General features: G+C 44.5%; 1 protein-coding gene across 4 annotated transcripts in view; it reads right to left on the reverse strand.

Annotated features, from left to right (window-relative positions):
• The window catches only part of padi2 (peptidyl arginine deiminase, type II), a 41,708-nt gene that overhangs the window by 3,329 nt on the left and 21,528 nt on the right, over window positions 1-16,851 (reverse strand). For all 4 annotated transcript variants that reach the window (XM_038821892.1, XM_038821893.1, XM_038821891.1 and 1 more), the window contains 12 exons: window positions 16,143-16,204; window positions 13,065-13,182; window positions 11,572-11,700; window positions 10,386-10,543; window positions 9,814-9,917; window positions 8,521-8,632; window positions 7,142-7,249; window positions 4,850-4,995; window positions 3,015-3,162; window positions 2,213-2,306; window positions 590-666; window positions 348-479 (listed from right to left, as the gene is read on the reverse strand). In XM_038821892.1, the coding sequence (XP_038677820.1) occupies window positions 348-479; window positions 590-666; window positions 2,213-2,306; window positions 3,015-3,162; window positions 4,850-4,995; window positions 7,142-7,249; window positions 8,521-8,632; window positions 9,814-9,917; window positions 10,386-10,543; window positions 11,572-11,700; window positions 13,065-13,182; window positions 16,143-16,204 (1,388 nt within the window). The remainder of the gene's footprint in view (window positions 1-347; window positions 480-589; window positions 667-2,212; window positions 2,307-3,014; window positions 3,163-4,849; window positions 4,996-7,141; window positions 7,250-8,520; window positions 8,633-9,813; window positions 9,918-10,385; window positions 10,544-11,571; window positions 11,701-13,064; window positions 13,183-16,142; window positions 16,205-16,851) is intronic.

A 16,851-nucleotide genomic window follows, 5' to 3' on the forward strand; every position in this document is an offset into this window, starting at 1 on the left:
CTCTAACCTGTCTGGACCTGTACAGACTTAATTAACTGCAAAGACCCGCATTCAAAGTATCATCTTGCATCATTGAATTTGTCTTTATATGTGGTCGTGGAACCCACCTCTTCATTCACCTGAGGAAGGAGCTGCCCTCCGAAAGCTAGTGATTCGAAACAAACCTGTTGGACTTTAACCTGGTGTTGGAAGACTTTTTATTGAAACTTGTGGAGGTTAAAGCAGGAAGGCTGGCTGGGTGAGCACTGGAAACATCGAGCCATCAGGTAAAAAAATGCTGTGGTTTCAGCAGTGGAGGAGGACGGGAGGAGCTATTGTATCCTTCCAAAACTCCAGATTTTACTCACCATATCTGGAAAAAACGACATTGCTTTTCCATGCTTCTGATCCAATGTAAACAACACGGGAATGTCAATAATATCGTCTTCATCCAACCCCAATTCCTTCTTGAGAACATCTCGGTTCCAGTCAATACATTGCTAAGTAAGAGAGATCAGAAAGGGTAAAAGGAGAAATAACAAATGAATAAGTGATAAATAATTTCACACAGAATACGATTAAACCTAACCTTATTGTTTCACTAACTCACCTGCACATACACATTATCTTCGAGCAGTTTTTGATTGCCAAGGATTTTGTTTATTTTGATTGACTGTGTGTTCTGACCTGATTGGAAAATAAAGACACATATTGTTCTTATTCAGTTGGTTCCTTGAACAGTGACTCTATAATTTTGCAGCTTGACCCATCAGTAATCGGTCAACCACTCTCTGCATCCTTCAAACCAAACCCCCCTTATGAACATCTGGAGGTTTATAGAGATTACTTTTATTCTTTGTCATCGTTATCCCTGCCAACCTCTGCATTATAAAGCAGAAGACAACAACACTAAGATTGCTTCCTCATACTGAATCACTGAAAAGCTTTACAGTATTCAACAGGACACAAGACAAGATAATTGTAATGTCATCTCTAGCCTCCAGCCTCCCGATAGTTCTAGGATCTTTCCTCTCTTGTTGCTCCCAAGCTTCATAACTTCTACTCTTCACTCTCCCTATACTCTTATTGTGTCACTTAATCTGACCCAGGTCCTTTAAATTGTGGAATTATAGCTCCCTTAATCCTAGTTAATTAGATGTCATCTGATCCCACTTGCGTGATCATGTACAGAAAAGACCAGCATGGTATCCAAGTTAAAGACAAAGGAGGTTTATGTTCATTTGTTTAGAGCCATACCCAAAGAGAACACTTACCTTTGTGCGTGCCCATTTTTAGCAATGGAAACAGCCCACTCAAAAAAAAACTGTGGCCACGATTCTCTGGAAAAATGTTAAATTAATTTGTGGCGGGTTTTTCAGCAAATTTCCCACCGGCTCTGAAGGCGAGTTCCCCACCACTATCCAATGACACGTCACATTTTGGGGCCCTGGGGAGTTTCTCACTGGTTTAGCCCACACTGCACTGGGGAGCTGAACTCAAAGATCAGGCCGCCATTTTGAAAGGGTGTCCCGATCTCCAAGTGAGCTTGTGAGTCCCCCACACTCCCCACCCATGGGAAATGTCACCACCCCCCCTACCCGCACACAGGGCATTGCCCACCCCTAAGTGAGGACACTCTGCTAGGGTCCCTGCCCCCTCCCCCCCCAAGCCCCCTTACAGCACCACCCCCTTCCCTTCCAGGACCTCCACCTGCTACCCCGCAACTTACCGAGGCCCCTACTTACCTGCCCTGCACACACCCACCCTTCAAACCAGGGTGGAATGCCAAGGTGCCAGCTGGGCAGTGCCAAGGTGCTTATGTTCCAGGCTGAGGGCCAGGGGGCCACCCTACACTGACCCTGACCACCCAGGGGTCTCCGATAGCCCAGTAGACACCGTGTTCTTGTGGACCAGCATTTAACCAACACTGGCTCCAGCCTACCCAGTAAATTGAGGGAGGCCAGTAGGTCCTGGGTAGGCAGGCCTGAAGTAGATTTCAGACCAACTTCCGGAGCAGCATTTGGTCCCACCCCTTTTGGGAAGAATTCCAATTCCAATGCCTCACAGGTAAATCCCACGAGGCGCAAAGGCAGCCGGGAAGCCCGCAAGAGGGCTCTCCCGGGATTCTCCGGATGCTTCATGCTCTCGCTCGAGCGTCTTGTGTGTGAAGAAAGAATTGGGTTTGATGCATGCATAACTATCTATTACAGACTACAGCTGGTCAGAAACTCACCTTCAAACATCTGAGCTTCCCCATGACCTTCTTGCTCGAGCTTCTTGAACAACTTGCAACAGGCATCAGGACTGCAGAGAACAAGCCGAAAACCCTGCAGGAATGGAGAGTTCATATAAGAATCTTAAAGGTTATGATTCCCTCAGTAAGATAAGAAAGAACTTTCATTTATAAAGAGCCTATCACAACCTCCGAACATCTCAAAGCATGTTACAGCCAATGAAACATTTTAGAACTGTAGTCAGTGTTCTGATGTGGGGAAATGCAACAGCCAAATTGGACACAGCCAAGATCTCAAAATTTGAACCGAGAAAATGGCCACAATTTGTTTTAGCAATATTGGCTGAGGTATAAATATTGGCCAGAAAACTCCTCTTTAAAGAGTACCATGTTTAGTCACGTGCAGAATCTGCACCTGCCCCTTCTTTGCACACCTACATTAGAAGTAGGGGGGGGGGGGTGAAACTAAGAACAGGGTTTTCCAACACAGGAAGTTCTAATGCCTTCAGGGACCTGGCATTAAACCCAAGGCCGGTATGCCAAGTTCAAAGAGGTGCCTCAGTCTCCAACTCGGGTGCTCCTGGATTATCCAGCCCGAGATCAGAACCGTGAACATCCAACGGTGAAAGGAATATTTTTTCATCAATTAGGAATGGCTCCAAGGTGTTTCAGAACGTTCCCTCATTTTGTTTCCACGAGGAATGTGAGGGACAGGACATGCTCTCTGGCTGCCACTTGTTCCATGTTATACACATCTCGGTACATGAACAGGGCATTTGTAGGCCCCAGTGTGATTGGTTACCTTTCTATCAGGGGCTGGAACGAAGGTCATGAACTCATCCACATGACCCACTAGCAGCCAGTCAGAGAAGAGTTCAACAGGAGACTGGACTTGTTGAGCGTACAGGAAATCACGAATTACTTTTGCCATGTTCCTCCCATCAGAAGTGCTACAGTAACGTACAAAGAAATACAAATTTACACCCGTTAGCAATTTCCAAAATCTACATTTAAACTGACATTACCCCAGGTGTGGGTGTTGGCGTAGCCATTAAGCCCAGGTGTGGGTGCTGGCGTAGCTATTACCCCCAGGTGTGGGTGCTGGCGTAGCCATTAAGCCCAGGTGTGGGTGCTGGCGTAGCTATTACCCCCAGGTGTGGGTGCTGGCGTAGCTATTACCCCCAGGTGTGGGTGCTGGTGTAGCTATTACCCCCAGGTGTGGGAGCTGGTGTAGCTATTACCCCCAGGTGTGGGTGCTGGCATAGCCATTAACCCCAGGTGTGGGTGCTGGCGTAGCCATTAAGCCCAGGTGTGGGTGCTGGCGTAGCTATTACCCCCAGGTGTGGGTGCTGGCATAGCCATTAACCCCAGGTGTGGGTGCTGGTGTAGCTATTACCCCCAGGTGTGGGAGCTGGCGTAGCTCGCAGAGGCTGGACTCCTGCAAAATGACAAGTGGACACAAAAGTAACCAATGCCTTGGCCCAGAAAGTCTTCAGCCAGGTGGGCGGGAATAGGGGGTAGAATTTGTGGAGAAATACAGTTCCATGGGATCTGGGTCCCTTTTGTTCCTGCCAGCAAATCTGATGGAAATGGAAGACTTCCTTACACCTATCTGATCAATGCCAACTTCTCGAATGAGACAAGATTAGTGAGGGATGATATCCCGCCATTGGTGTCCACCATATGTTGTGCCGATCATTGCTCGGCACAACATCGAGGGCCGAAGGGCCTGTTCTGTGCTGTACTGTTCTATGTTCTATGTTCTATAACAGGAAAATTACCTTGACCCGGATATTCGGAACTGGCACAGGTCCTCAGGCATGGAAGATTAGCAGGTAATACCTACATTCCCACACCACAAGACGTTTCACCGCTGCAGCTCCACCTCATTGCAAGGTTTGGTGCACAGATAGCCACAACCATGTGACCAAATTTACTCCTGCCTTGCCCCATGCAATAAGGAAATGACCTGCTGGAGAGTCCCTTACTCTCCCAGCCACGCTCTTGCCCAGCAGTTGGTCCAGTGAATGTGGTCCAGCTTCCGATGACTATTTCTGTACTGAAATTGGAGAACTCCAGGTGGGGCACAGGCTCACTCTTTATTTTCTTGGCCTTTTACATTTCGCATCCTGGATTTATCTAAACCCATTTAACACTGAGGATACTTCAAGGAGATCAGCAACACTTTTAATTTTAGACATTACCAGAGGCGAAGAAGCTAGACTGTTTAAAAATGTGTTAGTTCACGGGATGCAGGCGATGCTGACACCATTTATGGCCCTTGACAAGGTGGTGTTCACATTCTCCCTGTGTCTGGGTGGGTCTGATCCCCCACAACCCAAAGATGTGTAGGGTAGGTGAATCAGCCACGCTAAATTGCCCCTTATTGGAAAAAATAAATTGGGTACTCTTAAATTTTAAAAAAAAGAGAAAAGGTGGTGTTCAGCCTCTGAGACCCAGAGCAGTTCAACCCCTTTCTGCTCGTTAACTTCATGGATCACTGGCTTCATGAAAAACAAGGGAAAAACAAAAATTTAAACTATAACGATGGTTCTCATTAGGATCACATGGAGGAACATGTCTGCGTTTCAAATTACAAATCCTTCAACGCCTCTCCTCAATAAAAAATAACATTACGTGGGAAAAGCGCTTCCGATGATAATCCTTCCCATTGGATATTCCTTTCCATCGACTCTGACAGGAGGGCTGACCTCCAGATTGCCAAAGGAATCCAGGCTGTTGACCACATCAGACGTTCTGGTTACATGTCCAAAATCCGGGCCCTAGGCAATTACACAAGAATAGAAAAAAAAAACAGTATTGAAAGTTGGCAATATATAGAAAATGAGCTCACTAAGTTTCATATTCATACAGCATATTTACAGATTGATGGTCTTCTGAATGGGATGGCCATTAACCTCAGTGCCACCTGGCCATTCTCTCCTGAAACCATCTTGAAATGAGTTGGCTTGAGGGTAATTGTATCATATGTACAAGCTCTGAAATTTCTGGATAGAGGGAATACAACAAAGGTTCACAAGACGTGTTCCAGGTTCGGCGGGACTGTCTTATGAAGAGGAAATTGGGCCTGTATTCTCAACAGTTTTGAAGAATGAGAGGTGATCTCATTGAAACCTACAAAATACTGAATGGAGTAGACAAGGTAGATGCAGGTAAGGTGTTTCTCTTGATTGGGGAGTCTAGAACCAGGAGGCGCAATTTCAAAATAGAGGTGGATGCCTTTAGAATAGAGATGAGGAGAATTTATTTTTTATTCATTTACAGGATATTGGGTCACTGGTTAGGCGGCATTTATTGCCCATCCCTAGTTGCCCTTCAGAAGGTGGTGGTGAGTTGCCTTTTTGAACCATTGCAGTCCTTGACGTATGGATACACCCACTGCGCTATTAGGGAGGGAGTTCCAGCATGTTGACCCAGCGACAGTGAAGGAACAGAAATATTTCCAAGTTAGTATGGTGAGTGACTTGGAAGGGAACTCCAGGTGGTGGGGTTCCCATGTATTTGCTGCTCTTGTCCTTTACACAGAGGGTTGAGAATCTTTGAAATTCTCCACCCCAGAGGACTGTGGAAGTTCATTCATTGGGTATGTTTAAAGCAGAGGTTTTCTAATTTACGATAACGTGGGACAGCACGGTGGCCTAGTGGTTAGCACAACTGCCTCACGGCGCTGAGGTCCCAGATTCGATCCCGGCTCTGGGTCACTGTCCGTGTGGAGTTTGCACATTCTCCCCGTGTCTGCGTGGGTTTCGCCCCCACAATCCAAAAATGTGCAGAGTAGGTGGATTGGCCACGCTAAATTGCCCCTTAATTGGAAAAAATAATTGGGTAATCTAAATTTATAAAAAAAAAGAAAATTTACGATAACGTAAAGGGTTATGGGAGAGTAGGTGTAAAAAACATTGAAGCGTCCGTGGAGGACACTTCTGGGCAAAAGAGAGGGGCCCAGAATAGGGAACACAACCACATTCCACCAAGTCTGCAATCTTTCTCCCCATGTTTAGGCACTTGTGTCAACGCCTTCCATCCTGATGCCTGAAGAGGTGAACTCAAGCAGATTTTTTATCATACCTCTTATTATTTGAACCCTTGAAAAATTCTTCTCAATTCCACTTGAGCTTCAAATCTCCCACCTTCCTTCAATGGTGAACTGGCCATTCTAACCGTTAACTTGATTGGTTCCATCTTTTCTCCCACATTTTTCACTCTTGATGATATCCTTCACTTTGGGCTTTCACTTCTCTTCAATTCTCAATGATAAAAGTCAGGGAATGAGATCGATACCTACATCACATGGACTGCAAGGGTTCAAGAAGGCAGCTTACTGCCGCATGTAGACAATTTACTGAGGTGTGTAACAATAATAATTGGGTTATTATACTTGGGGATTTCAACTTCTTGAAATCCTTCAAATTTCTTGAAATGTAGTCAGGGGAGGTTTTTGAATCAATATTTAGAAGGCCCAGCAAGAGGTGGAGCAGAGCTGGATCTGGGGAAGGAAGCCGGACAAGTGTTCAATGTGGCAGTGGGGGTGCATTTTAGTGTTAGCGACCACAACATGGTACGGTTCAAGTTTGTTATGGACAAAGAGAAAAAAAGTTGACCTTCAAAAGCTGGATTTGGATTGGGGCAAGGCAGATTTTACTAAAATGAGGCAGGATTTGGCCAAAGTTGAGTGGGAATATTTTTTCCAATGAAGGAACAATTTAGCGTGGCCAATCCACCTACCCTGCACATCTTTGGGTTGTAGGGGCGAAACCCACGCAAACATGGGGAGAATATGCAAACTCCACACGGACAGTGACCCAGAGCCGGGATCGAACCTGGGACCTCGGCGCCGTGAGGCACCAATGCAAACCACTACACCACCGTGCTGCCCTATGAATGAAAAAAAAAACAATTCTATCTTACCAGAATGTTCTGGTATGGAAAGTCTTTCAGTTCACGATTTCGAGGGGAATCCAAAACAACAGGAAAGTATTTGTGAGGGGCCTCAATATAACCAAATTCAATTTCATCCTGTAAAAAAGGAAAGGTTGAGGCATAAATAGAACACGGAGCAAGGTAGGCAAACTCAGATGGAATGAAAAAACAAAAAAGTGAAAGATAGAGAGAAGAAGAAAACTTGAAAAATAACTGAGATTATAAAATCAGCAAGTTTAAGGACGAAAATATTTCACATTTCAGGAGTGAAGCTGCAGCAAAATGCCCATCTCCAAGAGAAGTCAAAATATGTAATTCTCTGTGAAGAGAGTCTTAATGGCAGAAACGTTCTTCCAGTTAAAGCTCTTTATTTTTGACTTACTTAACACATTTAACTTAATACATTTAAAGACTGTTTCTCCTTGGGTTGCAGAGTTGATGATTCTCTTAACTGGCAGCTGTTCAGTTGTCTATCTTTATTGTGAAGTTATCAATAATCTAATTATGTGTATGCTGCCAAACAAAGTATGGTATTTAATGTGGGCAATGTGGTTTTTGCCCACCGGCCGGCGAGGTGCAGAGAATCCGGAATTGCCTCTTTTGGGGAAAGGCCGGCTGAATCAAGTGCCTCAGAGAGACGTAATTGGCCAACGGCTAGCCTTCACCAGGGAAGGATTCTGATGGCAGATATTCAACCTCTATGAGAGCTGCCAGCCAATCGGTGGCGGGAGGCTCTCCATTGCAGGCAACACTATAAGGAGAGCAGTGGTGAATGTCAGGGAAAGGCTTGGATCCGTGAGGAACCCAAGCCAATAAATGCGTGTGAGGACAGATGAGGGCACATGGTGGGAATTCAAGGGAGGGTTGGCAGCAAGGGCAGGAGTTGGGTCTCAGCCAGAGCCCCTGATCAAATGAGTGCCTTTGAACAAGAGACCCTCGCTGGGACACCTCAAGCAAATCAGATATGGTTTTCCTTTAGGGCTCCCTGCTTAGCAAGTCCCTCACCTGCTGCTGGTTGGCATAAGGATGTTTAAGGGTCTCAATTGGCAGCTGGCCAGCCATTCTTGTGCTTTTCTGCCTGGATTTAATGGCGGAGGGGAGAAGGCGGTGGGGAAACCTGCTTCCAAACCTGACTCGGGAAAGGGCATTACATTTTGCCAATGTGCTTGGCTAATGCACCCAATTTCAATGAATGAATTAGAAGCGGGTGAGGAAACCTGGAGTACAAATCAAAAGCATTTAAACCAATAAAGTGGAACTACTGTTCTATGGTACATCAATCAGGAAATTTAAATAATGTTTAAACCGCACATGCTTGCACCCTCACATTTGCTGCAGACTGGAATTTTAGAAATAAATGGTCTTGCCTGTATCCAGCGGTCTCTGCGATTCATATACTCGGGACAAATGGTTAGCTTACAGTTCACCTTTGCCACCACAGCCTTGAATTCCTTAAGAAACTTTTCATTACCTGCGACGCTGAGAAAACGAAAATGAGGTTACCTTTAAAAGTTCAAGTATTGTTCCGACTAACTGATAATATTCAATATCATTTGATTTTTAAAGCTATTTTAGAGTGAAATGTATGCTCCCCCAGGATGAAATAGGTTAGCTCAGAGAAATGGAACATTCTTCCTAACTGAGTCACCCAATATCCACAGAATCCCTACAATGCGGAAGGAGGCCATTCTGTCCATCAAGTCTGCACCTACCCTCTGAAAGAGCACCACAACCCAGGCCCACTCCCCCATCCTATCCCTGTAATCAAGCCTACACATTACACATCTTTGGATACTAAATGGCAATTTAGCATAGCCAATCTACCTAACCTGCACATCTTTGGACTGTGGGAGGAAGCCAGAGCACCGGAGGAAACCCACGCAGACACGGGGAGAAAGTGCAAACCCCACACAGACAGCTACCCAAAGCTGGAATTTAACCTGGGTCCCTGGTGCTCTGAGGCAGCAGTGCTAACCACTGACAGGCATGAAATCTCAAATTAAGTCGGACAAACTTTCGGGGCGGTACGGTGGCAGACTGGTTGGCACTGCTGCCTCACGGCGCTGAGGACCCAGGTTCGATCCCGGCCCACTGTCGGTGTGGACTTTGCACATTCTTCCCACATCTGCGAGGGTCTCACCCCCACAACCCAAAGAGATGTGCAGACTGCGCTAAATTGCTCCTTAATTAGAAAAAAAATGAATTGGGTACTTTAAAATTATATTTTTTTAAAAGCAGAACAAGCTTCCTTTACACAAATGATGTTTATAAGATCGTCATGTTTTGGGACTGTGTCTTCGATTTAAGGTAAATATTGCGAGGCTGATGCGACCGTTGTGTAGTCTGTCTGACAGAAAACCTTGGTGGTTTGGTGGGGGGGGCGCAGCAAACCTCCGTGATTTGATGGAGGGGGGCGGGCAGCAAACCTGGGTGGTTTGGTGGGGGGGGGCGCAGCAAACCTCCGTGATTTGATGGAGAGGGCGGGGGGGGCAGCAAACCCTCGACAATTTTGTAACATCTCCACATTCAGCCATGTTATACATTCTTATAAAACACTCTGTGACATTCCAAATAGCACAATCTAGTTATTTTAACCTGATGTTAAGCCGAGCTGGATCCAGCATGGATGCCAGTTGGTATTTTAAGCAACAGCCTCTTACCTGCAGACAAACACTTCCTCAGGGCCCAGAGTATTCGGAGTCATAATCCAAGGAGCCATACGGAAAACAACTCTGTCTGTGAAAATTGGAGCTTCTCCCACAGTCTGGAAAATGTGTTTGATAATGTTAATACACTAATTAGCATTGCCAACCCTCCAGGATTAGCCCAGAGTCACCAGAAATTGAAGATATACAACTCTTAAAGAGTACAGTGTTTGGAGGTTACTGTGTAAGAGCTATTGCTATTACATACATATTGCTATTACAAGCTAGTCATTAATGATACACGATAATGCAATGCAAGTGCAGCACTAGATTTGTTACTCAGCCTAAATGTGTTGAGTTAACTGATCTCAGATAGGCTCACTGGTTTGCAAAAATGAGCCCAATTCATACCTCTAATCAATGACTCCCACCAGATATTGTACTGTTTAGTCAGCATGAAGGTACTCGTGAACTAAGTTTACAGATGAATCACAGCCATTTAGTAAGGTACAAGAGGGCAGTACCATCAAGTTTCAGTGCCTTCCTCAAAAGTGGAGAAGAAAGTACTGGGAGGGAGAGAATTTTACCATTGATTCTAGAAGGCTGAGATTGATAGTCACCAAGCCGTCAAAGTCCTTATCTGGAAACCTGAGTCCTTCAATGAAGAAATCATAATTTTTCTTCCCAAACGTGTAATTGGTGACAAAGGATAGTTTCTGGTTTCCCAAGACATGCAGCAAACGCCCTGAGGGATCCAAGATAAAAGGAATATGATATATAATGCAAAGGTTGCGGGACTAGTTTAAATTCAAGAATTTATGATAAACACTCTCCTTCACCCCCTTTGGCACTCGCGCATCTCCTCTGGGTTGGAAGAATCATGCATTAAACAACCAAAGCTCACAAGTGGTGGTTAGCTGTGGGATGCTGTTCTGCACGGACCTTCCCCCATTGATGTAGACCCCAAAGTGCTACTGTTCCGTCTCGCACAATGGCGTTCCTGATGATGTTCCCTTCTTTCCTCTTGGGGCAAAAGAAAATGAAACAGCGCGACTCTGACCTCGAGCAGCATTCAATTGTCAGCGGGTTTATAGTTAGAAGTCCAGAGAATCATGGAGCTGTGAGTCTGTGTTGTGGATGTATCGTGACTTAGAAGGACAAAATTGAAAGATACCATTCGGAGTCGATTTGACCTTTTGGTACCAGTATGCAGAACTATGACAGAATCATTGTAGTCTCTGAAAATGTGGCCACATGAATGTACAGCATACATATGCACACTCCTAGCTCAATATACCATTCTAAAAGATGTTTTCAACAGCTTTGTCTTTATTTGTTCATATGCTTTGTATGGAATTAATTCCCCAAAAGAAAAGGGGAAGCGTAACTTTTGCCTGGGATGGAATAACGTTTTTACTCGCACCCTTAGGTGGTCGAGCTCTGCAGTGGTTTCTGAATGGCACAAAGTTAAAACAAATAGAAGGTTTGGGTTAGCGTAGACTATTTTATTTCTGAATGCCATACCCCGGGTGCACTGGCACAGTTTACTGTTCAGAACTATTCTTTAACTGTCCAATGCCATTTTTGCTAATTACACAGCCCCTCTTGTTCTTTTCAATGTACCTTTGGTGTCGTTTGCTTGTTGCATCCAATCGCATGGTGTGTTTGTTTATACCAGTAGCTCATTGTCATTGGACAACTAGTTATTTACAATACTTATACAGTCTGGTACAAGTCTAGCAGATAGGTAGATGGGCAGATAAATGGACTCACCTCGTTCTCTCAGAAAGACCTGCACTTTGTACCTATCAGAGACTGAAATGTAGAGTTGGAATTTGTAGCCAGATTGTAGAATCTGTGGTCCTTCAGTTCTTAAAATCATGTGAGACATATCCTTCAAATCTAAAACAAAAATAATGCCCTCATTTTATTTTCTCCTCACCTGTCCTTAAAAGTGCTGAGTCTATTACATGTGTCAGAAAGGGAGCTTCTAACGTCACTTTCGGCCCATTCATTCTAACCTGTCTCCTGTATTGAAATATTCTCTATTTTCTGCACCCATCAGTATTATAAAAGAAAAATCAAGGTTACATTTCTCTTTCAAAGTGCCAGTGAAACAAAGAGCAGGATATGGTTCCAGTACCATGCGTCTTTTCCTGCTCTTCTGGATGTTCAATCGGATGACTCGGTTCAGCACCATGTGTCAAAGGCTACCTGAGTGAGAACACGCATCCCACTTACATAGAACCATCAAGTCCGAATCGGCCCTTGGAAGGAACACCCGACTCATGCCCACACCTCCACCCTATCCCTGTAACCCCACCTACCCTTTTTGGATATTAAGGGAAATTTAGAATGGCTAATCCACTTACTCTGCACATCTTTGGACTGTGGGAGGAAACCCACGCAGACAAGGGAGAACGAAGTCGCGAAAGACGTGCTTGTTAGGCGAATTGGACATTTTGAATTCTCCCTCTGTGTACCCAAACAGTTGCTGGAATGAGGTGACTAGGGTATTTTCACAGTAACTTCATTGCAGTGTTTAATGCAAGACTACTTGTGACAGTAATAAAGATTATTATCAACACCTCCCCACACTGTACATCTCCAAAACGCGATTTGAACTTACACGTGTCCTTATTCCGTGGCTGTAAAGCTTGGTGTATTGCCAAAATTCTACAAAATCTGGATGTGACACTAACAGTTGTAAGTTCCACCCCACATTGCATTTATCCCATAAGCAGGTTCACGTTCCCCCTCTGGAAATATTTACATAGTTGCATGGTAGTTCAGAACTTTTGAGGTTTTTTATCTTGCACTCAAAAGCGCAGAATCGCAAGAACGACAAATCTCAAAGGGAACAACAATTTATACTGCAATCAGCAGTCTCTTCTCATGCAGTAGACATTATTCCCTGTGAGATTTGGTATTATTGTGAATCTGTCCTGATGAGTGCAAGACAAAAAGCTTTGACAGCATGCCTTCTTTTTTTCAGCAAAACTTAAACATTTATATATATCTGCAATGTGGGGGAATATATATTTATTGTTTGAGCTGCTGTAGAGACCTCGATGGGCGGAGTCTTCCCACCCTACAGTGTGTCTCGCAGCGGCGGAGGTGGCTCTTGATTGGCCGGCGGTGGGGGTCTTCGGATTAAAACAACGTTTACCGTTCTATGCACCATCGGCGGGACTGGAGAATGCCATGAACAGCCGGAAAATTCCGACTAATGAGTCTAAATTGTGCGTGCGCATAATTCTCCATACCTGAAAGACTGTTCACCAAATTATCAGTGTTGTCCGGCTTAGAAGAAAAAGCCTCATCCTTGTCACAGTTCACAAGCAGAATAGCACCATGTCCATTAGGTCCCCACGACCAAGAAGCCTTGTAAAGGAAACAAAGAATTAGTTGGAGGCGTGTGTCTGTGTCTGTGTGTCTGTATGGACCATACTAAATTGCCCCTTAATTTGAAAAAAAAAATTGGGTACTCTGAATTTATATTTAAAAAAACTTCTCCTCATCAAGGGACCATTTAATGCACAGCTATAAGTAAAGGTCTTTTTCCCCCCCTGAAAATATACTTTATTTGTAAAATTTATTAAAATTCAGTACAGACTGTTCAAAGTTCACATGAGGTAAATAGCAAAACAAATCACTTTCTTCCAATAAAGTATGTTACTCATTACAATTACAGTCAATATTTACAATATGCATTTCATGCCAAACATACAGCCTGAAGGGGCCGTCACTGATTCCGGCCTTCATGCACTATGACTGAAGAGCATTAAACAGTGGCCATTCCCCATTGCACTTGTTAGCAGCTGTCCTAAGATTTAGAGTCTGCCCCTCAGCATGTAGTCCTGGACCTTGGGAGTGTGCCAGTCTGCAACAGGTGATTGTGGACAACTCTTTGCATTGGAAGACCAACAGGTTTCAAGAAGATGGTTGAGGGGATTGAAGAGTCAGGCTGGACAGCCTGACTGTCTGCCCTCTTCAGTGGCTACATTTGCACCTGGGTGTCGCCAGGAAAGGGTGCACCCGGTGTCCACTGGTATGTTCGAAGCTTTCCGTGAACGGTAGGCACCATAGGTGCTGGAATGCTTAACAAGCTCCAGGAACAACATTAGGGTGAATTCCAACCCCCCACCCCAGCCGCAAAGTTCCTCAGCGGTCTGCCGTCACTGGCAGTGAGATTCTCTGCTCCCTAGGCCGGACAATTGGATTTCCCATTGTAATCACCTCACACTGCCGGGAAACCCGACGGGGGTGCACTGCAGCGGAACAGAGAATCCCACCTCATTAGAACTTGATTTTGTTAAGTTTCCTTTCAAGTTTGCTCTTTTATCACAGTGTCCCTTGAAGGGGCTGTTAATTAGAGAGTTAATGAATTTATCTATTAATTTAATTTTACTGGTTCTCATAAAGGTATAAAGCTAACTGTGACACAGTTTGCCTATTACTGTGTTTGTGACTGTCAGGAGGATGTACCTTTAAGAAATGGGTGTTTATCAAATAGCTGCAGTGATGTCAGTGTGTGGGTGGACCTGGGCTGTCTACCTGTCTGTCACTTTCATTTTGGAGGTGGGAGCTGGAGTGCGTTTTTGGTTTCGTTTTCAGATTTGGAGAGCTGTATTCAAAGCAAGCAGATATGTAAAATTATCTTTCTCTCTACAAGCTAAATAATGTCTTCAGCTCATTGATGATTTCAAATACCCGTTGCTGTAGAGAATTTAAACCTGCTGTCTTTGTAAAAAGGGTTTAAACTTATGGATGTTGCTAAAAAAAGGTATTAAGGGTTATCCATAGAGTACTGTATCTTTTGGGGGGTTATCAGGATTGGTAGTTGATAAACAGTCTACTGTGTGTTTATAAAATGTTAACTGGGTTCATAGAATAAACATTGTTTGGTTTTAAAAAAACGTTTTAGATCTCTGTTGCATCACACATGTAAAGTGGGCCCTTGAGCTCCCCATAACCAAAATCTATTAAAAGTTGTGGGTCAGGTGAACTCCATGATATCCAAGTTTCTTTAAACCCTGGCCCGTAATAGTGACCATATAATAGGTAAAGTATATTGAAGGACAATAGCTGAAAACAATAAGATACAAGAACAAGCTGCGAAAACACATTCCTATTATTCCTTGATTTTCAAAGGAACAGTCATTCATCCAGCGATTTGAGAGGCGCATGTGTCAGACAAATTCTCCTCTTTTTGTTGTCAATCACCTCAAAACATCCATGGTGACCTCAAGTGACTTGAGCTGCAGAATCCAGACCAAATGTCAAATTCACTCCCAAGTTTCCTCATAACAATCCTCATAACAATGAATTTTGTATTTTTTCAGTTGGGGTGTCATGCAACATAGGAACAGGAGTGGACAATTCAGCTCATCGAGCCTGCTCTGACATTCAATTAGGTCATGGATCATTACCTCAACATCACTTGTCTGTGCTATCCCATATCACTTCATGTCATTATACCCCAGACATCTATTGATTTTGGTCTTGAACATGCTCATTGATTGAGCTTTCACACGCTGCGTCCAAAGAGCAGCTTGTCATGGCGCAGCGTGGCCGGTGAAAGCTGGGAGACCCCACTCCCGGGATCTACCTGGCTCACGAGATTCAACACAAACTCGCTGAGACGTTACAAGAGGAATCTTGCCCACAATGGGCGGGATCACTTTTTAACAAATCTGCATATTCGAGCAAGGCAGTAACCTCACTTTAATGGGCAGATTCCCGAGGTACCTGAGGCTTTGGGATTCAATCCCTTTGCCTCAAGAGATCTCAGGCACGTGCCGTTTGGTACTGGTCTCCACACACGGGGACCAGTTTGGAATGGCACTTATGGGGGTCTCCAAGGGGATTGGAGGCCCTCAGCTGCATGCCCTTTGGGCAGGGTGATGCCCTGGCACTGCTGGTGCCACCTGGGTACCCTGGCAGTGCCAGTCTGGCACCCAATCTTCAAAACCCGAGGGAATACAAACCCAGTCTCCCCAAACTCGCCTCATAAGACAATCCCACCATCTCAGGGATTCATCCGGTGAACCTCCATTGCACTCCTTCTTGTCAAGTGCTGCTCATACCAAGTCACCTCTGGACCAATTTGATATTCATGTGGCCTGATGTAGCCAGCCCATGGCCGCAAGGCTGCTTTACGATATAAAGTACAGTCCTACGTGGATTGTGGCACACTGGTGCAAAATCCAGGCACCAATGGGCAGAGCTTCAATCAAGCAAGACATAGAATGGCGTAACCAGTGGTTTGGTGGTGGTAGGACTTTTTAGACAGCAATGGATTTTGAATAAAATTATTCCAGTATTTAAATTTTTCCGATCACCTTATTTGGATGATTCTCTTCAACTTTCCCATCACGATCTGCATCCACATCGAGGGATATGTCTGTAAAAGAAGGTACAGAGAAGCTAATTTCTTCACGCCTGTAGAGTTTTACTAACAGTTCCGATGTTCCAGTTCTCCAATACATAATTTAATCATAAAATGTAATCGTAAATATGCAGCCATTTAAGCACAGCAGCAAAGAAAAAAAAAATGAAAGATTTGCATTGACATAGCGTTTTTCTGACCACATGTTTCAGAGGACTTTACAGCTAATTAAGTACTTTTTAAAAAAAAGTAGTCTTTGGGAAATGCAGCAGCTAATTTGCACAAAGCAACTTGGCATTGGTGAGACCATATCTCGAATACAGTGTGCAGTTTTGGTCTTATTTAAGGAAAGATGTAAATGCATTTCAGCCGGTTCAAAGGATGTTTACGAGATTGATACCTGGAATGAGCGGGTTGCGGTAGGAGGAAAGGTTGGATAGTTAGGTTAATGATAAAGCTTGAACACTGGGGTTTAGAAGAGTGAGGGGTGATGTTTGGTTGAAGAATATTGAATCCTGGATGGTCTTGACAAGGTGGATGTTGAAAGGATGTTTCCTCTTGTGGGTGAGTCCACAACTAGGGGGCACTGTTTTAAAATTAGGAGTAGCCCTCTGAGGACAGAGATGAGGTGAATGCTTCCTCTTAAGAGGGCTGTGCGACCT

Source organism: Scyliorhinus canicula, chromosome 16 (genome assembly GCF_902713615.1).
Source record: "Scyliorhinus canicula chromosome 16, sScyCan1.1, whole genome shotgun sequence".
NCBI lineage: Eukaryota > Metazoa > Chordata > Chondrichthyes > Carcharhiniformes > Scyliorhinidae > Scyliorhinus > Scyliorhinus canicula.